The sequence below is a fragment of the Octodon degus genome, unplaced genomic scaffold (assembly GCF_000260255.1).
Source record: "Octodon degus isolate 3935 unplaced genomic scaffold, OctDeg1.0 scaffold00164, whole genome shotgun sequence".
NCBI classification, from domain to species: domain Eukaryota; kingdom Metazoa; phylum Chordata; class Mammalia; order Rodentia; family Octodontidae; genus Octodon; species Octodon degus.
In genome coordinates, this window is record NW_004524740.1 from 1,967,455 (window position 1) to 1,986,190 (window position 18,736).

Genomic DNA, 18,736 nt, shown 5'->3' on the forward strand with positions numbered 1-18,736 from the left:
ATAATGAGTACTATTTAATTTCTGTACAGCTAATTTCATCTGTCCAAATTTTGTGTGTATGCTGGGCCCTTACACATTTTAATGACTGATCTTAAGATCTTTTGTCATTTTATGTGGCTAGTTTAGGTAGGAAGGTACAGAATTGCTAGTATGCAAATCTATAATTATAATACAATATAAAAGGAGTACATACATTGACTTTTGATTGAAATAAAGAAAATTACCTCAGGAAGAAAAGTGAACTAAGTCAGATACCAGAGCTTCCATTGCTAGCAAGTTCTCACCCTGGATTCTTAGAACCGAGGCTTAGTAGAGCCATTCTGGGGCAGATTACATCCCAGCGTTTTGCTTGCTGTAAGGAAATTAAACTCTTTTTCTAGAAATAGAGCCCCAGCCCTCCAGGACCTTTCTGTGCCCACTGTCATCCCTTTACTGCCTTACAAAGGTAGAAAAGGGAGAGTGGCTGTGGAGCAGGACTGCTACGCTAGCCTGGCCTCTCAAGTACTGTGACCTGAAGTCCTCTGCTGGATCTTTACGCACCTCTTTTGTTCAGAGGGAAATGACAAATCAATTTAGATGGAGAGAAAACTGTCCAGCCCAAGTGTGAAGCAATTATAAGTTCCCTGCTGCCCTTCTCCCATAGTACAAAGAGCACCTGGGCAAAGGAGTCACTGAAGGGGACCTTGTTCTCCACTATGGCAGTGTTCCCAGACACCTGGGCAGGCTGCCATGCGGCTCCTCTGTGTACCCACATAGACTGTACCCTGACAGGTGACTCAAGCCATAGGACAGTGTTGCCAGCCCTCGCTGGCTCCTTCCAGCCTATCCAGCACTCAGCATTCCTCGTGGGCTAAGGTGCCTGGGTGCAGATGGAGTAGTTGTGGTGGCAGATAAGGATGCACATCTGTAAAAATCTTCACAAATGCTAAGGCTAACTTATCCTTAGCAAGCAGTGACAGAAAAGGGACTTGGGACTTACTATCTGAGCTGGCTAAGCTTTTGTAGTCTCTTTTCTCTACCTTCAAGAGATAGTGCAGTTGGGGCTGGTGAGATGGCTCAGTGGTCTAAAGCACCTACTTAGAACAAGCTTAGCAAAGCACAGGGACCGCGGTTCTAATCCTCCAGCACCACATGCCAGCCAGCCCCGCCCCCTGGTGGGCTGAGCTGGCCACACACACGCACACACGCACACACGCACACACACATAAATAAATAAAATTAAAAAAAAAAAAAAAGAAAGAAGAGATAGTGCAGTTGTTTGAGGCAAAAAGTGGTGTCCTTGCCTGAAAGGTGAGACAGAAGGTAAAGAATTTCTAATATACATGTTTTAGAAGTAGTTTCTATCTGGTGTTCCTGGGTAACCTCACTGACACTGTGGCTACTGTGTCCCCTGGCTGTGAGGCTGGTGAAAACAGTATGTTTTCTATCATGGAGGTAGGTGGGAATCTTGCCTTAAACCCTTTTGTCAGTAGCTGAAAACTTTGCTCTAATGCAGAACTGCATGTCTTTATACAATGTAGTGTGACAATGACAACGTTTTCTGGGAAAGAGAGGGTCATCCTTAATGGGATTCTTAATCTGATTGCATTTATGAAAACACCCCCTCCCAGGAAGCAGCGATTCACAGTTCTATCAGGCCAGAGCACTTGGCAGGCCTTTCAAACGAAAGTTTCCCCTGCTTGAAGGCTGTCACCAGTATGTGTGAGACTCTTCCTAACTTGGTCTTAGTTGACCTAGATCCCTGAATCCTGCCCTGTCAGTCTGAGGGAGAACAAATAGGGAAGGAAAATAATAAAAGGCTGTGCAGGTATATCTCTACTGGAATTGAGGGTATTCTGTGCTGTTTCCTGCCTTCTATGGATATTTGCTTGAGAGCACTGGTGGGACAGGACTGAAGGAGAAATAATGTTTTTTATTCCTATTTAGAAATCTCCAGGTTTACTGTAATGATTTTTTAAATATGAACAACACAGCACTAACACTGTTGCAAGGAACTTTAGGGTTAAACTCCCTTGGGAAGATTGGTGTTAAAATCAATATGCAAATACAGTTGTATTTAGATAGGTATGGCCCCCTTTGAAGAAAAGCAGATATATGAAAATGGGATTTTAAAAAAACTAGATACATTGGGAAAAATTATTCCCATTACAAAAGGATTATTTGCTTTACCAAAGGATTCACTGCAGGGTTCCTTCTAAATAGCTCCCTTAAGGAATTTAAAACAGGATCTGATTTACACAGTTTTTCAAGAATGCTTTTGTATAAAGAAAGGCACACCTGTTATGGATGTAGAAATAGTTTTGCAAGATTTTTTTCCGCACCCTATCTTACTATCTTTATAGAGAAATTTCTTTCAAAATAGAAAATGTGATTACATAGATCTTTTAAACAGCTACTTATGTTTGTACATTTGAATCTTAATAAGATTCCAGTCTCTTTTATGCTGATTTTTTTAGTCTCAAAGTTGAAGTATGGGTGTATGTAAATATCTGATATTCAAGAGCTTTTGTGAGGAGGGTGGTATGGCTCTTATCACTAACATCAAAAGTATTTAACCAATTAAAATAAGTTCCTCTTTAAGGGAAGGAAAAAGGACCCATAAAAATTAAGATTTGGGATTAAATTTATATAGGCTACTTAATGTAATTTAAAGCAAAGTTAAGACTGTTTCAAAAAACAATCTTATATTTTTAACAAAACCTTTCCCTATTTGCCAAATGGGAATTGTTACATTAAATGAGAAAATGGTCATACATTAAATGATCTTAAAAAGGAAGATTTCTACAAGGTCACCTGGTGCTGAGAATTCTTAGTCTACCAGTCTAGTTTTTATTCCTAAATTTCAGGTATCACATTCCCCAAATCCCACTCCCTAGGGTGTGTTCTCCTACACAGGGTAGGGCTGGCCTTCTTGGCTTCCTGCAGTGTCCCAACTGGCAAAAACACTTCCTGTCAAGGAAATCAGCTACTTCTCCAGGTATTTCTCTCCAGCTTACACCCCATGGAAGAGAGATGTGGCTTTGCGCTATATCCTGGCCCCTGGGCATACTCACTGAGCTATGGGTTACTTTAAGGTATCTTAAGGACTTTTTTTTTTTTTTTTTAGGACTGCCTCTTAAACCAGACTATCCAGGCCCAAGTCCTGGCTTACATTTTCTGACTTTGTGCCCTTGGGCAGGTTACTTAAGTTTTGTGCCTATTCCTTATCTGTAAACTAGTGTTCTTTTATAATTGATGGGATGATTCAACAAGATGAAAATACTTAAACAGTGCCAGCACATAGTAGCATCTCAGTAATGCTACTACTTGATCAGAGTAGAGCTACTTCTTTAACATTTTTTATAATGTATTTTTAGGATTTCATGGAGCCTTTTTATTTGGGGGAAGAAGGGATAGGAGCAACTACATTTCTTCTCCCCTTTCAGTCTTGCCTGAAGTCTGGTTCTAGCCAAGAATGACTTTCTTCTCTGTAGCATATTCTTAAACACACTCACACACGAATACACACTGACTTGCTTTCCTAAAAACCCTGAGGCCCTGCAATCTGGCTAGAAAAGAAAGAAAACCATTCCAAGATATTTAATTGTACAGGGAGCTTACAGGATTGATCGAGAGCTTAGCTTTTTACAATAGTCCAGTGAATAAGAAATGCTCCTGACAAACGATCAATGATAGGATAATCACTCTTTATCCCCCTCCTCATTCTTACCTTCTTTCTTTCAGGAGAACAGGGTTCAGAAGTCAAAAATCTTTATAGACGCCGCTTTTAAATTAAGCAGAAAATAGACATTGACATATTTGTTAATCTCCCCTAAATCATTACCAGGGCTGGCTGCTTTGCTGTACAAGGAGAGAAGGGCCCTCCACGTGCAACACATGGGTAAAACTAGCTTAAGAGCAGTCTTCTATTTTTAGAAAATAAAAATGTAAAAGCCAGTTTTTTTCCTAAAATAAAGCACACAAATCCTTGGCCTTTTTATGTGCATTTTAAAACACATTTTGCCTTATCTTCCCTGTGCTTTGCTGCCTTTTTTTGAGGTGGGTCTTCAACTGTGATCAGAGGCATTACTGAAAAAATCAAACACAGGGGCCTTTAGGGAATGCTCTGTGGTCTTCCTAGTCTCCAGAGAGCCAGAGCATTATAGGTGTTTGCTACCTTCAAAGCTCTAGAATAGCTTGATCAGGTAGGTGAGACCTTTGGCAGTTCAGGAACCAGCTTCCTCTGTCCCTCCCTTTGGTCAGGCCAAAGATTCATTTCAGAAGGCTTGCTCTCAGCCCTTATCTCCTTCCTCTTCTATGCTGAGCCGTGCTTTTAATCCCTTACTAACAAAACTCACTCTTCAGCAGGTCTCCCTTCTGTGGTTACTGCAGAGATAACTGCTTGACCACTTCACACCATTTAATGTGGAAGAACACAGGCTTTGGAGACAGCTAGATTCAAGTATAAATCCTGACTTTGCTACTTAAGAGCTGGATGCAATTGGGCAAGTCACTTGACATTTCAGAGTCTCTGCTTTCTTGTTTATAAAATAGATACCCTGTCTGGAAGGAAGGTTAGTTCTTACCAGGATCAGAGATAATGTCAGTGAAACATCTTGGAAAGCACTCACCAAGGTGGTTAACATTAGCTTGGCAGCAATGTTAACAGCTGGCCAGAGGTATTTAGCTTGGCAGCAATGTTAACAGCTGGCCAGACCTACCTGTGAATCATGCATGGTGACTTCTGAGCTCTGTCATCTTGAAAGATTTGAGTGCAGTGTGTTATATATAGTTTACATATATATTTATATGTGCATTCAAGTATGATGATAGTTTACCCAAAGGGTGTCCTGTCTCTCAGATCAAGGGTTCTTGGTGTCTCAGTAAAGAAAAGCTTGGGGCCTGCCCCTTACCTCAGTGGTTTAAGTGGCTGCTTCAACAAAGCATTCAGCCTCAGCTTGCTGTGGTTCGATCCCCACAACTCCAGCCAGCCAAACATGCCCTGAAGGCATTCTGAGCCAGCCAAAAAGAAAAAACAGAAAAGCTATCTGGGGCTAGGGATTTGGCTCAGCAGTAGAATATTTGCCTAACAAGCTAGGAAGCCCTGGGTTCGGTCCTTGGCACCAAAAACAAAAACATAAACCTCCGCTAAGAAAAGCTATCCTTAAATTTTAGCTACCAGGGGCTGGAGACATAGCTCAGAGGCATAAGCACCTACCTGGCAAGAATAAGGACCTAAATTCAATACCGGCCCCACATGCCATGCAGGCTCAGCCTCAGATTCCTGGTCATGCTGTCTCGGGCCTAGAGGCAGGCTCCCACTGTGTAGCCCTGGAATGGTGGAACACGCCTGTAATCCCAGCACTTGAGAGGTTGAGCCAGGAGGATCTCTGCAAATTTGAGACCAACTTGGGGGCTAGAAAAGTGAGCACAAGGCCGGCCTGAACTGCATAGTGAGACCCTGTCTCAAACAAACAAACAGAATCTTGGCTACTAGAATCACATCCCACCTACAGAAAGGGTAGAAATTATTGGAGACAGGTCTTAGGAAATGGGACTAAGGTGGAACTTCAACTCTACGAGCCAGGAATCTGCCACTATCATCAGTCAGCCTTTTCAGAAAAGAAAGGAATGTTAATACTGAAAAACTGGTCTTCTGTCCCCACTAAGGAAGAAGAAACATATAACACAATGTTTAAAGGCTTCAGAAAGGGGCCAGGGAGATAGCTCAGTGGCTTAAGTGCCTGCCTGGCAGGCATAAGGTTTTGAGTTCAATCCCTGATACCAAAAAACAAAGCTTCAGGAACCAAACCTCTGTATTTGAGGCTTGGCTCTGATTACTCTCTTGCTTTACGACCTTGGCAAGTTATATAAGTTCTCGGTGCCTCAGATTCCTCAGTTGTAAGATGGGAATAATAATAATACCAACTGCATGAGGTCGTTTTGAAGATTAAATGAGTTAAGAAAGTTAAAGCACATAGAATGCTATCCAGTGCTCTCTAAATACAAGCTTTGATAATTGATTATATGTATTGGATAACCAGCAAAATTTTCAGCTTTGCTAATTTTTCTAACTTTTTACTTGATAATGATTTCACAGAGAAGTTAGGAAAATACTACAGAGAACGTCTGATACTTTTTTTAAATTCTGTTCGCATTCTGTTCATTTGCTTCGCTGTGTATGCTACTCATTCTTGCTCACTTCACACATATTTTTGAACTATTAATCTGTAGTGCTCCTTTATCCATAAATATTCTGTGTTTTAAGAACATAGATTTTCACATATACATTTATCAAAATAGATTTTCTCCACCACACATTTATCAAAACCAAGAACTATAAACATTGATGCAATACCATTGTCTAATCCATGATTCATATTACAATTTTACCATTGTCCCAATAAAGGCCTTCACAGCTTTTACCTTTTTCTCATTGGACCTAAGATCTAATTCCAAACCACACACTGGAGCTCACTGTCATATATTTTTAGCTTCCTTAAATCTGGAATAATTCCTCAGCCTTTCTTTGGTTGGTTTTGTAGCATAATCCTCAGTTTGGGTTTGTCTTACATTTTCCCATGGTTAGTGTCTCAGTTTCTCTTTTTTTTTTGTTTGTTTGTTTTGCTTTATTTTTTTCCTTTTATTTTTTGGCAGAACCGGGGATTGAACTCAGGCCCTTACACTTGCCAGGCAAGCACTTATTCTACTAAGCCATCTCCCTGGCCCTCTCTTCTGTTGTTGTAGGGACAAATACCCAACACTCAACATGAAGGAAGGAAAGGTTTATTTAGTTCACAGTTACTGGAGGTTTCAGTCCATACTCAGCTGGCTCCAAGGTAGCGTGGCACACAGCAGACAGCAATCCTTCACGGCTGCAGCGAGGAGCAGAGAGCAAAGGGAGTGACGGCTACAGCTCCGGAAGCTAGCTAGCCCCTCTCCCCTCCTGACACTGTAAAGGAAATTAGCTGCCCCAGGGCAGGTGCACATCCACACCCACAATAATCAATCACAAACTCCAGAAACCGCCCTATGACTGCCTGAGGCTTGGGGGGGACACCTGTATACAAACAATGACAGTTAGATTCAGTTCCTGCATGTTTGGCAAGGATATTTCAAGCATGCTGTTCTGTCTTTAGCACATCATGTCAGGAATCACATGATGCCAGTCTGCCCTATTCCTTGGGATAACTTTTAGTAACTTGTTTAGCTTTTGTTTACTAGGCTAATCACTGTAAGGTTGCAGTGTTCCCCTTTGTAATTAATTGATCTGTAAAGAGATACTTTGAGACTTTGTAAATATTCTGTTCCTCATCAGACTCATTCACTGGTTTTAACACCCATTGATGACTTAGCAGAATCAATTTTATGTGAAGGAGAACTTTCCTCCTCCCTTCTCTCCTATTAATTAATTATATTAAAATAGTTTCTTATTTTATTCCATAAATATTCTAATAAGTAATTTGTTTTGGTGCTCAAGTTGTCTTTGATTTGGCTAATAGGAACACATTTAGACTGTAATCTAAAATGTCCAGGGCTGGGGAGATAGCTCAGTAGCATAAACACTTGCCTGGCAAGTGCAAGAGCCTGAGTTCAATCCCTGGTTCTGAAAAAAAGTGCAAACCAGCCGGCCAAATAGCTCAGCAGATTAAAGCACCTGCAAGCAGGTTCAGGGACCAAGGGTTGGATCCCCCGCCGGCTAGCCCCACCCCCAGGGCGAGCTGAGACAGCAACTGAGACTGGGTGTGGTGGCTTGTGCACCTGTAATCCCAGCTCTTGCGAGGCTGTAAACAGGCAGATCACTACGAGTCCAATCTAGACTCTGTAGACCCTTCCCTAAAATACAAAAATATAATAATATAAAATGTCCAAACCAAGTGTTTCCTTGGTTTCTGTTCCAAAGCTAATCTTGTATTTCCTCTCTTGCAATGTTAGAATCAAGTATTTTCTCTAAGGTCTGGGTTCCTTTGAATGGTAAAGGAAGGTTGTTAGCTTCCCTAGCAAGGGCATGCCAATAAAGTCTCATGACAGAAGATGCCTGACAGCTCTCCTCCCATTAGCTCTCAGGCAGGGCCATAGTAGAATGCAAGGACCATGGTGTCACCCCTGCTGTGGTGCCCAGTGTGATCATGCTGTTCACCTGTTTTGGAAGGAAGGCTGCTGAGGCATGAGCAGCCTAAGGCAGCAGGTCAGTGATTGCCCTCTGTGTGACAGCCCAAGAAAAAGATGTTCTAGCACCCTCCACCACACTGGTAAAATAGAGCTAAGTTTAAAGGGGGAAAAAAAGGTGGAGTTGGGTATCCAAAAAACTCATAAAGATGGAACTAGCTATAATAGTTATGTCCCTGCTCTGTTAACATGTGTTTATGTAATACTTTTCAGCTCACTCAGCAGCCCAAGGCTATTTATGGCATATGATTCATAGTGGCATAAAAAACAAGGCCTGTTCTCAGACAGGCATGCTTGAAATAGACTTTTCTCTATCCCATCACTTGTGCTCATATATTTGTCAGGTTTAGTGACAAAGCACATCAGGTTGTCTCCAACACCAGGGGCTGTCACCTATTGCTCTTTCAGCTAGACTTACTCTTCCTTACCAGAAAGGCAGCTAAATTTTCAGTACTGACTACAGGTCCCATTCTGAAAGTAACTAGGAAAAAAAAGCACAACATAGTAACACCTCTACTAGGACACTTTTTTGGAAGGGGGGCCCTCCTTGCTCTAGGAATTCTAAAGTGTCCTTTCTGTTAAGTAAGAGTATTATGTGCTTATATGCGCAGTGATCCAAGTGGGGCTTGAGGACTATTTTTTCCTTTTCCTTTTCTTTTAGCCCAAGAACTAGAATGTCTTTGTTACCCTGGTCAGGATTTGCAGGCCAGATGGGAATCTAGGGGCTAATCTACCAAGCTAACTTGAAACACATGGATCTGGCTCTAATTAGATTGGATTCTACTAATTTGTAGAGTAGCCAAACCTGTGATCAGAAGCTGTGAAATCCTGTAGCTTGTAACTTTAGGAATTGTGCTGGTGCTTTCTAGTTTGGCAAGTAACTGCTGTAGACATAGGGAAACCAGAGCCGCTGGTCTATGCTCAGAGCACAGAACACATTTGACACTTGGAATGGTCTGCCCCTTGTAAATCTGGTCAGCATGGATTGGCCTGGTATCAGTGTGCTAGCCGTGGTCTCTCTGAGGGAAGGAGGGACCTGACTGTTAGTCAACAATCTGATGAGATGTGCGGCCTCTAGGTGATTATTTGCAGCTGCTCAGGTAGGACACTGGGGAACAGGACTGGTATCATGATTTCCTCTGAGAAGGACATGTGGGCTCTCTGAGGCAAACAAAGTAAGGTCAGGACTGGCATCTTGTAGAGTCCCATTACACACCAAAGAGGTGGTGAAGACCATGGAGAATCGGGCTCCAGAGGAAAGGACGTGGGGTGGCATTGAGCTTCCTGGGACTGTGGCTACTCTGTGTAGAGATTCTTGGTCACCACCGACTGTGACTGGCAGTTTTAACTAATTGCAGGCACCCCGGAGCTAAGCCCAGTGGAGCGGAAGGAGCTGGAAAACAAGCTGAAGGAGCGGGAAGAATTCCTAATTCCCATTTACCATCAGGTAGCCGTGCAGTTTGCTGACTTGCATGACACACCAGGCCGGATGCAAGAGAAGGGTGTTATTAACGTAAGTACAATGGCGTTACTTCCCTTGGCTTGTCAGAGGCTCACAAGTGAATGTGTCGTACATCTAAGCCCACAGGCAGAGAGCTGTTGGCACCAGATTAAAATAGTTTGTGCAGATCAATCCATTTCCAACTTTTTTGAGAATTCCTTTTTCTATATCCATTATTATCTTAAAATAGTGTATGCTTTGGGTCTTCTTGGATGCTAAGATGCAAGCTTCATTTCGTTGGTGGTAAGACGGGTCGTGTAAGCCTTATTGGTGACAGCTGCTCACGTGGTCCTGACTAGATTATGACAGTATGATGGTTCCAGCAGCAACTGCTTCACCTTTGATCTGCATGCAAGTTGTTTCAGCCATCTAGTCAGAACCATTTTCTTCCCCTGTGGCTACCTAGACATTTACTCTGTTCTTCATGATGTCTTAGTCGTGGACAGGGTTAGCATTCACCTGGCCCATGGCTGCACACACAGTCAGCAGAGCTTGTGGGCTATGGTTCTGTGCTGTGGATAGGGTTCAGGGTAGGTAGGTTTGGTTTTTTTGGGGTTTCGTTTGTTTGTTTTATTGAGACACAGTCTCACTATGTAGCTCAGGCTGGCCTCAAAACTCATAGCAATCCTCCTGCCTCAGCCTCCTGAATGCTGGGATTATAGGTAACACCACCATGCCAGCCTCTTGTAGATGCTGAGAGCTCACTGTCAGCACCTAACTCTTACCTAGGGAATAATTTTTATGCCTGTGGGGTTCCTCCAGACTGAATGCTGAGCAGGGCTTGGGGCTTAGATGACTAAGCTCATTGTCAATCTGGTGTAGGACATCCTGGACTGGAAAACATCCCGTACCTTCTTCTACTGGCGGCTGAGGCGTCTGCTGCTGGAGGACTTAGTCAAGAAGAAAATCCACAATGCTAACCCTGAGCTGACTGATGGCCAGATCCAGGCCATGTTAAGGCGCTGGTTTGTGGAAGTAGAAGGAACAGTGAAGGTAGGTGGGACACCTTCATGTTGTACTTTTCATCCCTACCTGGGAGTTGCATTGAGCATCGTCTAAGAATCTCAGGCCCTAAAAGCTAGAGTAGAAAGGGAGTCTAGAGACCTAGGCCCACTTCCCATACACACAGCCTACAACATGGCATCTTGTCAGAAGAGGTAGCACAAATATGTTTGGCTCATGAGTCATTCAGCAAACTTTTGGGATGCTTATAACAGTTGCCGTACTAAGCCATGGAGACATGCTCGTGGAAGAAGCAGATACTGTTCTGTCTCTTCATCCCAAAGGGAAGATAGAGGAGTCAGAGGTCCTGTGCTAAAGACAGCACAGTCTGAGAGCCAGCATTTGACCTTAGACAAAGGAAAGGGCGCGTCTGGGAGAGTTTAAGAGAAAGTGCTATCTCAGTAGATACTTAAAAACAAAGTGGAAGTGAACCAGAAAAAAGATTGAACCAAAAGTGAGAGATTAAGAACAGTTCCAGGGGCTGGGGAGATAGCTCAGTGGAACACGCACTTGCCTGGCAAGTGCAAGGGCCTGAGTTCAATCCCCAGTTCCGCAAAAAATAAAATAAAATAAAAAAGAACAGTTCCAGGCAAAAGCATTAGCGTGCAGGCCAGGCATGACGGCACATGCCTGTCGGTAATCCCAGTACTTGGAAGGCTGAGGCAGGAAGAGGACTGGGGAGAAAGATGGAACCTTTAATTCTACACATTTGTAAGACAAATATTTGTGTCTAGGGAGGTGGTTCAGTGTCAGAGTGTTGCCTGACAGGTGCCCAGCACCATGGCAAACAAAAAGAAAATAATTAACTTTATTACTAGCTAATATATGGATTAAGTCATATATGTCATACATAGTTTGTCAGAATATTAGTGATATGCGTTAAAAATATATTTGTCATTCTGATCCAATCCTTTGGTGAAACCCAAGGTAGAATACTGTGGAGGGCTGCCTAACAGTGACTTTAAGGGTCCTGACCTGCAAAGAGGGGAGCATACCAGCCTCTTCCTGGAAAGTGTTGCCTGCCTTCTCTAATAGTTCTCAGCAAGAAGCTCCAAGATTCACCATCAGTTTTAAAGCCACTGAAGTTGGTGCTTCTAAGATTCACCTTTGTGTTAAGTCTGCCCATTTCTTTACGACTGAGAAGCTTCTTTGGATAAATATTTCAGATGTGCAGCAGAGGAGTGCAACCTTCTCTGACATTTGGTTCAGGTTAAGGTCAGTCTGTGGCATCATAATTGAGTGAGACAATTTTGTCAGTGACTACTGGCAGCTTCTAGTGGAAGTTGGCATTGAAAGTCACGCAAGTGTAAAATAAGAGGTTGTTCTTCAGTTAACAGTGGCCGGCTAGGTAAATGGAGTGTGTGTGTGTGGCCAGGAGAGGCCTGCACCACTTCCTACCACATTAGTCACTAATAGACGTGCATGGCCTCGGTAGACACAAGGATGAGAGGAAGGAATAGTTTCCCTCCAAGCCTGAAGTGATCAGTCCCCCACTTGCTCCTCAGCAGCCTGCTCCCAAGGGACAGAGTATCTGAAGAAATAGGTCGTTGCTGTCTCTTGTCATTGGAGAGAATAGTTGACTGCATGTGCACAGGCTTCTGGCTAGAATGCAAGTACATAAGACACCTCCCTCCCTGTAGTTCAGCACGAGGCTGCCCAAGTGCTGGGGACCAGCTGTGCACAAGAATTGAAACTATTTTTCTAGCCTCTGCACCCAAAACCCAGCATTCTCCTCAGCTTTTCATCCCACGCCACACAGAGGAAAGGGAAGAAGGATGGGAGAGCCTATGGAGTCAGGGCATGTGGCTTTGAAGCCTCCTTCCAGATTCTGCAGGCTCAGCAGGAGCTAGTATGGGGGGTGGGGGTGATAAAATCTGTAGTGTCCTTGAGAGAATAGTTTTGCGGGACTCAGAAGCTATCCGTGCTGCCTCTGAAGGGCTGATGTAGAACTGCTTGGGGTTAGGAAACGGCATTAAACCACCTTTTTGTTGTTCTTCAAAAAGTGACAGTTGATATGTGCTGTGAAATTCAGAAGCAAAGACTGGCAGAGTCTAGACCGGCCTTCCCACCAAGAAATGACCCTCTAATTCTTATTGTGGTTACTGGTAGCAAAAGCCATGTAGTGACAGCCATGCTTCATGTTTTTTGTTTTTTCCTGGAGAATTTGGTTTTTTAATCTCATTCCTGTAAACAGAGATTCTGGAACAAAAAATTGACACTGTACTATTATATAACTGAGGAATGTAATTCGTTTCCCTCAGAGGTATCTGTTAACATGAGTTATGGGATTTCTGTTTGCATCCACTGGGATCAGTCCTGTTATAGGAAATAGTAGGGTTTATGGGTCATAGTTTCACTTTAGGCAGAAACAAAACATTGCTACAGCTGCATGAAAAATATAACAAGAACTGTGGTTTAAATTGGATCATAAGAACATAGCACACATTTGTTCCATGGGTGTTTTCTGTGTTAATTCTTAGATTTACAACTTAAAATATGATTTTTCAAAAAGGCTCATTGATCTCCACATCCACACCCAACCCCAGTAGTAGAAATTGAGATTAGGACTCTTCATGGAACAGTGACAAAAATGTGGATTACTTTTAGGATCATAGCTTTGACATTTACTAAGATTTGGACGTATCAGAGCCTCCATTTTTCCATGTATAAAATGGGAATATTAGGTTCAGTGAGTTGCAATAACACACTGTGTTCCTAAGTATGGAGCAGTTCCCTCAGCACAGTATGTTAGAAGTTAAAAAATAACAACACTGACTAAGAGTTAAAGGTCTGTGACTTCATGATGGGCATGCAGGGGTTGACCCCTGAACACTGGAGACAATGAGTGAACACTTGACTTGGCTTATTCTAATTGCATTCTTTTTATCCAGATAGCTAACACTCACTCTTACTCTGGACTTGCAAATGGAATGAATGTTCAGGGGAAGTCCCTCTGAGGATAACAGAAGAAAAAGCACCACTGATTGGGTCACTTGATTTCTACTAGCCTCAAGCTACCCATAAGGCGAAGGAAGGCGGAGGGAGCATTGCTCCATCTTATTGTGGGCGAGGACGAAGGCACGGTGGCTTCCAGGAAATGGGGTTCCAGAGCCACTGAGGTTGATGTAACGTTTTGCTGTTTACTCCAAAGCTTCTGAAAAAAACAAAAAACACTGCTTTCAAAGCTTCTGTTGAGCAAGACTTAGACTTGGAAGTGTAGCACAGTATACTGAAAATACCTTACTGAAATACCGTATGCATTTACTACAAGACGTGTGTGTCCTCCCACCTGCACCCCACTAAGCTAGGCAGCTCCTGAACTCAAGGTCAGCACTGATAGGAATCCCCCCAGGCAGGTCACAACATGTGTTATTTGTAGGGAATGGTGATCAGGGTTGAGTTGTACCCTGGTCACTCCCTGGCTGTGCCTAAGGAGAGCTTAACAGCTTTGTGATAAGCTAGTAATGAAACTGTTTTGTTTTGTTTCATTTTGTTTTTGTGAGGGTGGTGGTACTAAGGATTAAACCCAAAGCTTTTACACTGAGCTGTATCTCCAGCCCCTTTTCATTTTTTATTTTGAGACAGGATCTCACTAAGTTGCCGAGGCTGAGCTGGAATTTGCTTCCTCCTGCCTCAGCCTTTCACAATGCTGAGATTACAAGTGTGCATCACTACACATGGCAAGTAAGGAAGCTTTTCTAACAGGTCATTTAGATTTTGTAAGATAGACTAATTACTACATACAGTTAGTGAAGCCAAGTGGTACCCAAGATATTTATGTGTTGATAAGAAGGAAAATGTTGAACATATTTTGTAGGGTTGGCCATGTTCTGATGTTTAATATTTGATATTTTATTGGTATTAAGTATTCTGTTGGAGGCCAGGTGCTGTGGTGCACACTTCTAATCCTAGCTACTTAGGAGGCTAAGGCAGGAGAATTGCTAGTTCAAGGCCAGCCTGGGGAATTATCTAAAACAAAAACTAAGATGGGCTGGGGATAGGCTCAGTGGTAGAGTGCCAGTTCCAGGGGTTCTGGTTAGGTTGAGTGCCATGCAGATGACATGGGCACAAGGTTAGTGCCCCAGTATTTCACACCTTTAAAATCCACATTGGATGCCAGATGTGGTGGCTCATGCCTATAATCCCAACACTCAGGGAGCTGAAGCAGGAGGATCACCATGAATTTAAAGCTAGCTTGGGTTGCAGAGTGAGTTCAAGGCCAGTCTGGGCTACATAGCAAGACCCTGTCTCAAAACACACACACACACACACACACACACACACACACACACACACACATATTTTCATAAATCTAAGGAGATGACAGTGGCTCATTTCCTGGGAACAGAGTTGGCTGTCCTAGTGGATGACTGGAATGCTGAGTCTTTTAGCTGTACTCAAGAGAGCAGCAGGCATCTTGCTTTTCCCTGCTGGAATAAATAGCTCAGAACAGTGTATTAATCACTTGTAGATCTTTTTTTGTGGAACCAGGGATTGAACTCAGACCCTTGTGCTTGCCAGACAAGCACTTATTCTACTGAGCCATCTCCCCGGCCCCAACTGCTAGGTCTTTTGAGGAGAACTAGGGGCACTGTGGGTGCATGTGTTTTTTTATTCTTGCTAAAATACAGCTGAAAAAAAAAAATACAGTTGATTAGGACTCGATCCTGCCTTCACATACTCTGTGTGATCTACACCTGATTGGGTTTGTGCTTGGTGCCTGCAAAGGAAGCTTTTGAGTTCTGCTTTGAGTAAATAGTAGATCTTTTGTGTAGAAAGCCCATATTTTCAAGCAGCTATAAAACTTGGAATTTGTTACTCTAATCCTTTCCGGGAACTTTTTTAAATGTTTAATTTAAACACCTGACATACTTTGTGGCTACAGGAGGGGAAGGAAGAATTTTCTCTAGAGGCTAGCTGGCTTTCCAGTATAGTGTCTGAGCATTGTTAGAAGCAGGCATCTCGTTAGCTAATACATTACACCAATCAAGGAGAGTTATCTTAAGCCACAATTAATCTGCTCCCTGGCATATGTTGATAGGAAAGCATCATGCTGTTTCTTAATTAAAAGCAAACGGATTAAAAATGATTAATAAGAGTATTAAATATTCTCCTAAACTAAAGGCTTTGGGATTCTTGGGTAAATCTGGTTGGTTTTTTTTTTTTTTTTTTTTTTTTTTTTTTCTTTGCATTCTGAAACACAAGAAGCATTCATTGTTTTATTTTTTTTTTTCCTTTCCCAAAAGCTTCCTAAATTGGGGAAGGTATAAGTTCTCAAATCAGAGCAAGGTCTAAATTACCAATGATGGAGATAAAAATGAAAACGTCTTGAGTCCAGGTACATCCATAAGTGGACTGAAAGGGTGAGGACCACCACACACTGAGTCGGACATGCAGTATGTGGTAGTGCTGTTCCCCTCCACCTTGTCAGCAGAGACTGGTGTGGCTTTTTAGAGTGAAGCATCTTCCTGCCTTTGAGCCTCGGGAACGTTAGCCATGGGCAGAGTATGGAGAGGTGGAAAGGCTCCCCCAGGTTTGCGCCGTCTTGGCCACAGCACTCCTCACGTGTAAAAGATCTTAGAAATGTGCAGGTCAGTGACACATAGTGAATAACCAGTCACAGCTTCCCATCAGACAAGGGTGGGAAGTAAGTCTGAAAAACTTTTTTCAAAGGAATGAACTAGATTGGAAAACAACCACGTGCCCAGTTCCTCCCTTCTGGAAGACCCTTAAGAGAATGTGTTGAGAACATCTTTTCTGTGCCTTTGCAGGCCCTGTAGCTGCAGCTGTGGCTTTTGTGCCATTGCTTGTATCTGGGCTTCCTGTAACCACACTGCAAGCCTCAGAGTCCCCAGCGAACCCACCTATTAAATAACAGCACCAAACTCATTGTCATTCTGACTTTGACTTCGTTAGTGATAACAGAGAAGGATAGCACACCTTTAAATGACAAGCTTTGTGTTTAATTACCCAAACAAAATGACATAAATATGAATGAGCCCTAATGGTGGTACTTGGTTTTCTGGAAACCATTAACAAAACGATTCCTAAATGATTTGTAAAGAAAATGAGAGGAGAAGAGAGCAAGGAGAAGGCTATTAGGCTTCTAACACACTCCTGAATTATTATGTAGTCAACTACCTAAAATACTCAGCTAAATGATCTTGAAAAACAGGAGGCAAGATGTAGCTTGTTGAGGCCTCCGGGGTTGTAGACTCCTTGGCCCTTTTGCATATTCCCATAGCTAATAATACAAGGTAGCTTTCTGCCGTGGTGCTGTGTGGTAGCAGTGAGACTTGCCTCACATCAGTCCACCTCTGTATCTCATTAAAAGCCTGTAGCTTGACCACAGAAAGCTACCACAGCTGGGCTTGCAGCACAGTTCAAGGCCGCCTTGGGCCTAGAGACTCACACGTAGGAAAGGGTGTCTCAATTCCTCTAAAAGCAAAATACTCATAAACAGCCCTTCCCTCTGAGCCACACTTTACTACATAAGATGGGCTCTTAAGTTTTTGTCTCAAACTCGTCAGGTTACTGAACTCTTCTAGCATTTGTGAAATGGGTAGACCCCCAGGGTCTCACAGGACAGAGTGCACTATGAGAACTGATGCCCTAGGAGAGCCCAGATGGAGACTGAATACACGTCTGTGCAGCTCAGAAAGCAGGGAGGGAGGGCGAGAGGGCCGGTCTCTTCCTCCTCCTGCAGTGCCAGCAGGACAGGAAGTGTGTAACAGGGTCTGGAAGCTAGGCTTTAGGAGTGAACATTCCAGATAGAGTAGTCACATGTCCCAGGCCCGGCCTGACTCCTGGTGTCTGACCAAGAGTCATCTGTTTGCAGGCCTATGTTTGGGACAATAATAAAGATCTGGTGGAGTGGCTGGAGAAGCAACTGACAGAGGAAGATGGTGTTCGCTCAGTAATAGAGGAGAATATCAAATACATCAGCAGAGACTACGTCCTCAAGCAGATCCGCAGGTGAGACCAGCAGCGGGGACTCCTCTAGGCTGGTAGAGCTCATTTCTTTGGAGTAAAAAGTTCAGAAGAAATCATGAGATGATGCCCGTCTCTTGCTGTCTGAGACTGCTGTAGTGACACATCCGCACAAGTAGAGCCCTGAGGCACAATTATTTCTTAGCTGCTGAGCACTTAGTCATCTCAGCTTGATGAAGACTTAGCTTCATCAAGTGCCTGCTTATTAGTTCTGAATACAGATGCTCAAATTGAATGAACAGTCCTGAGAGGAAAGAAAGCTGACTGCAGGAGCTTTCCAGGAGCACTGCAGGGGTGTTTGTAATGAAACTGTTTGAAAATATTTCACTTAGGAAAAAGTTACCAGCCTAAAAACTGTACACAGAACATCACTATACATCTGCACCTAAATTTACCTATTACTTTTTACCCTATTTGCTTTATCGTTTCTATATTCACTAAGAATAGGCATACTCTCATATATAGCCAGAGAAGGATAATCAACTTCAGCAAATTGAGCATTGACTAAAAGCTTTTATCTAAAATCTTCCCCTGAGCTGAGGGTGTAGTTCAGTGTTCGAGCACTTATCTAGCATGAAGGCAGCCCTGGGGTTCAATCCCCAGCACCACTGAAAACAATTTCTGGAACATTGCTTATTCTAAAGTTGTCTGACGTGTCCTCGTGATTCGACTTGGATTATACGTGTAGCCAAAACACTGCGTACGTGATGACGGGCTTGCACAGAGCGCCCCATCTGATGTGCGTGAGGTTCACCTGCCCGTCACGATGCTACCTGAGTTCTCTACCACTTACCGTTGATTTTTTTACCCTTTGCACTCAATGAGGAAGTATCTTAAGTATCTTAAAGTATCTGGGAAGATACTTTAAGGTCATGCAAATGCAGTGAAACCTCAGTTCATAAACTTAATACTTTCCACATTTGTGGTCACAGACCAAATTGCACATGAGCCAAATTGAATTCAATATTAAGGTTCAATGTGGGGAAATCAGATTTGGTTTTCTTCCAGTTCGGTTTGAGACCAGAACTGAAGGAAGAATTAAAATTTATGAACCAGGGTACCACTGTACCTTAATCTCCATGAAAATTTTCTTTT

The 18,736-nt window shown here is 42.9% G+C and overlaps 1 protein-coding gene across 4 annotated transcripts in view; it reads left to right on the forward strand.

The window, feature by feature from the left end:
• Nucleotides 1-18,736, forward strand: part of Acaca (acetyl-CoA carboxylase alpha) — a 292,108-nt gene that overhangs the window by 270,314 nt on the left and 3,058 nt on the right. For all 4 annotated transcript variants that reach the window (XM_004643003.2, XM_023703133.1, XM_023703135.1 and 1 more), the window contains 3 exons: nt 9,507-9,661; nt 10,472-10,642; nt 17,490-17,626. In XM_004643003.2, the coding sequence (XP_004643060.1) occupies nt 9,507-9,661; nt 10,472-10,642; nt 17,490-17,626 (463 nt within the window). The remainder of the gene's footprint in view (nt 1-9,506; nt 9,662-10,471; nt 10,643-17,489; nt 17,627-18,736) is intronic.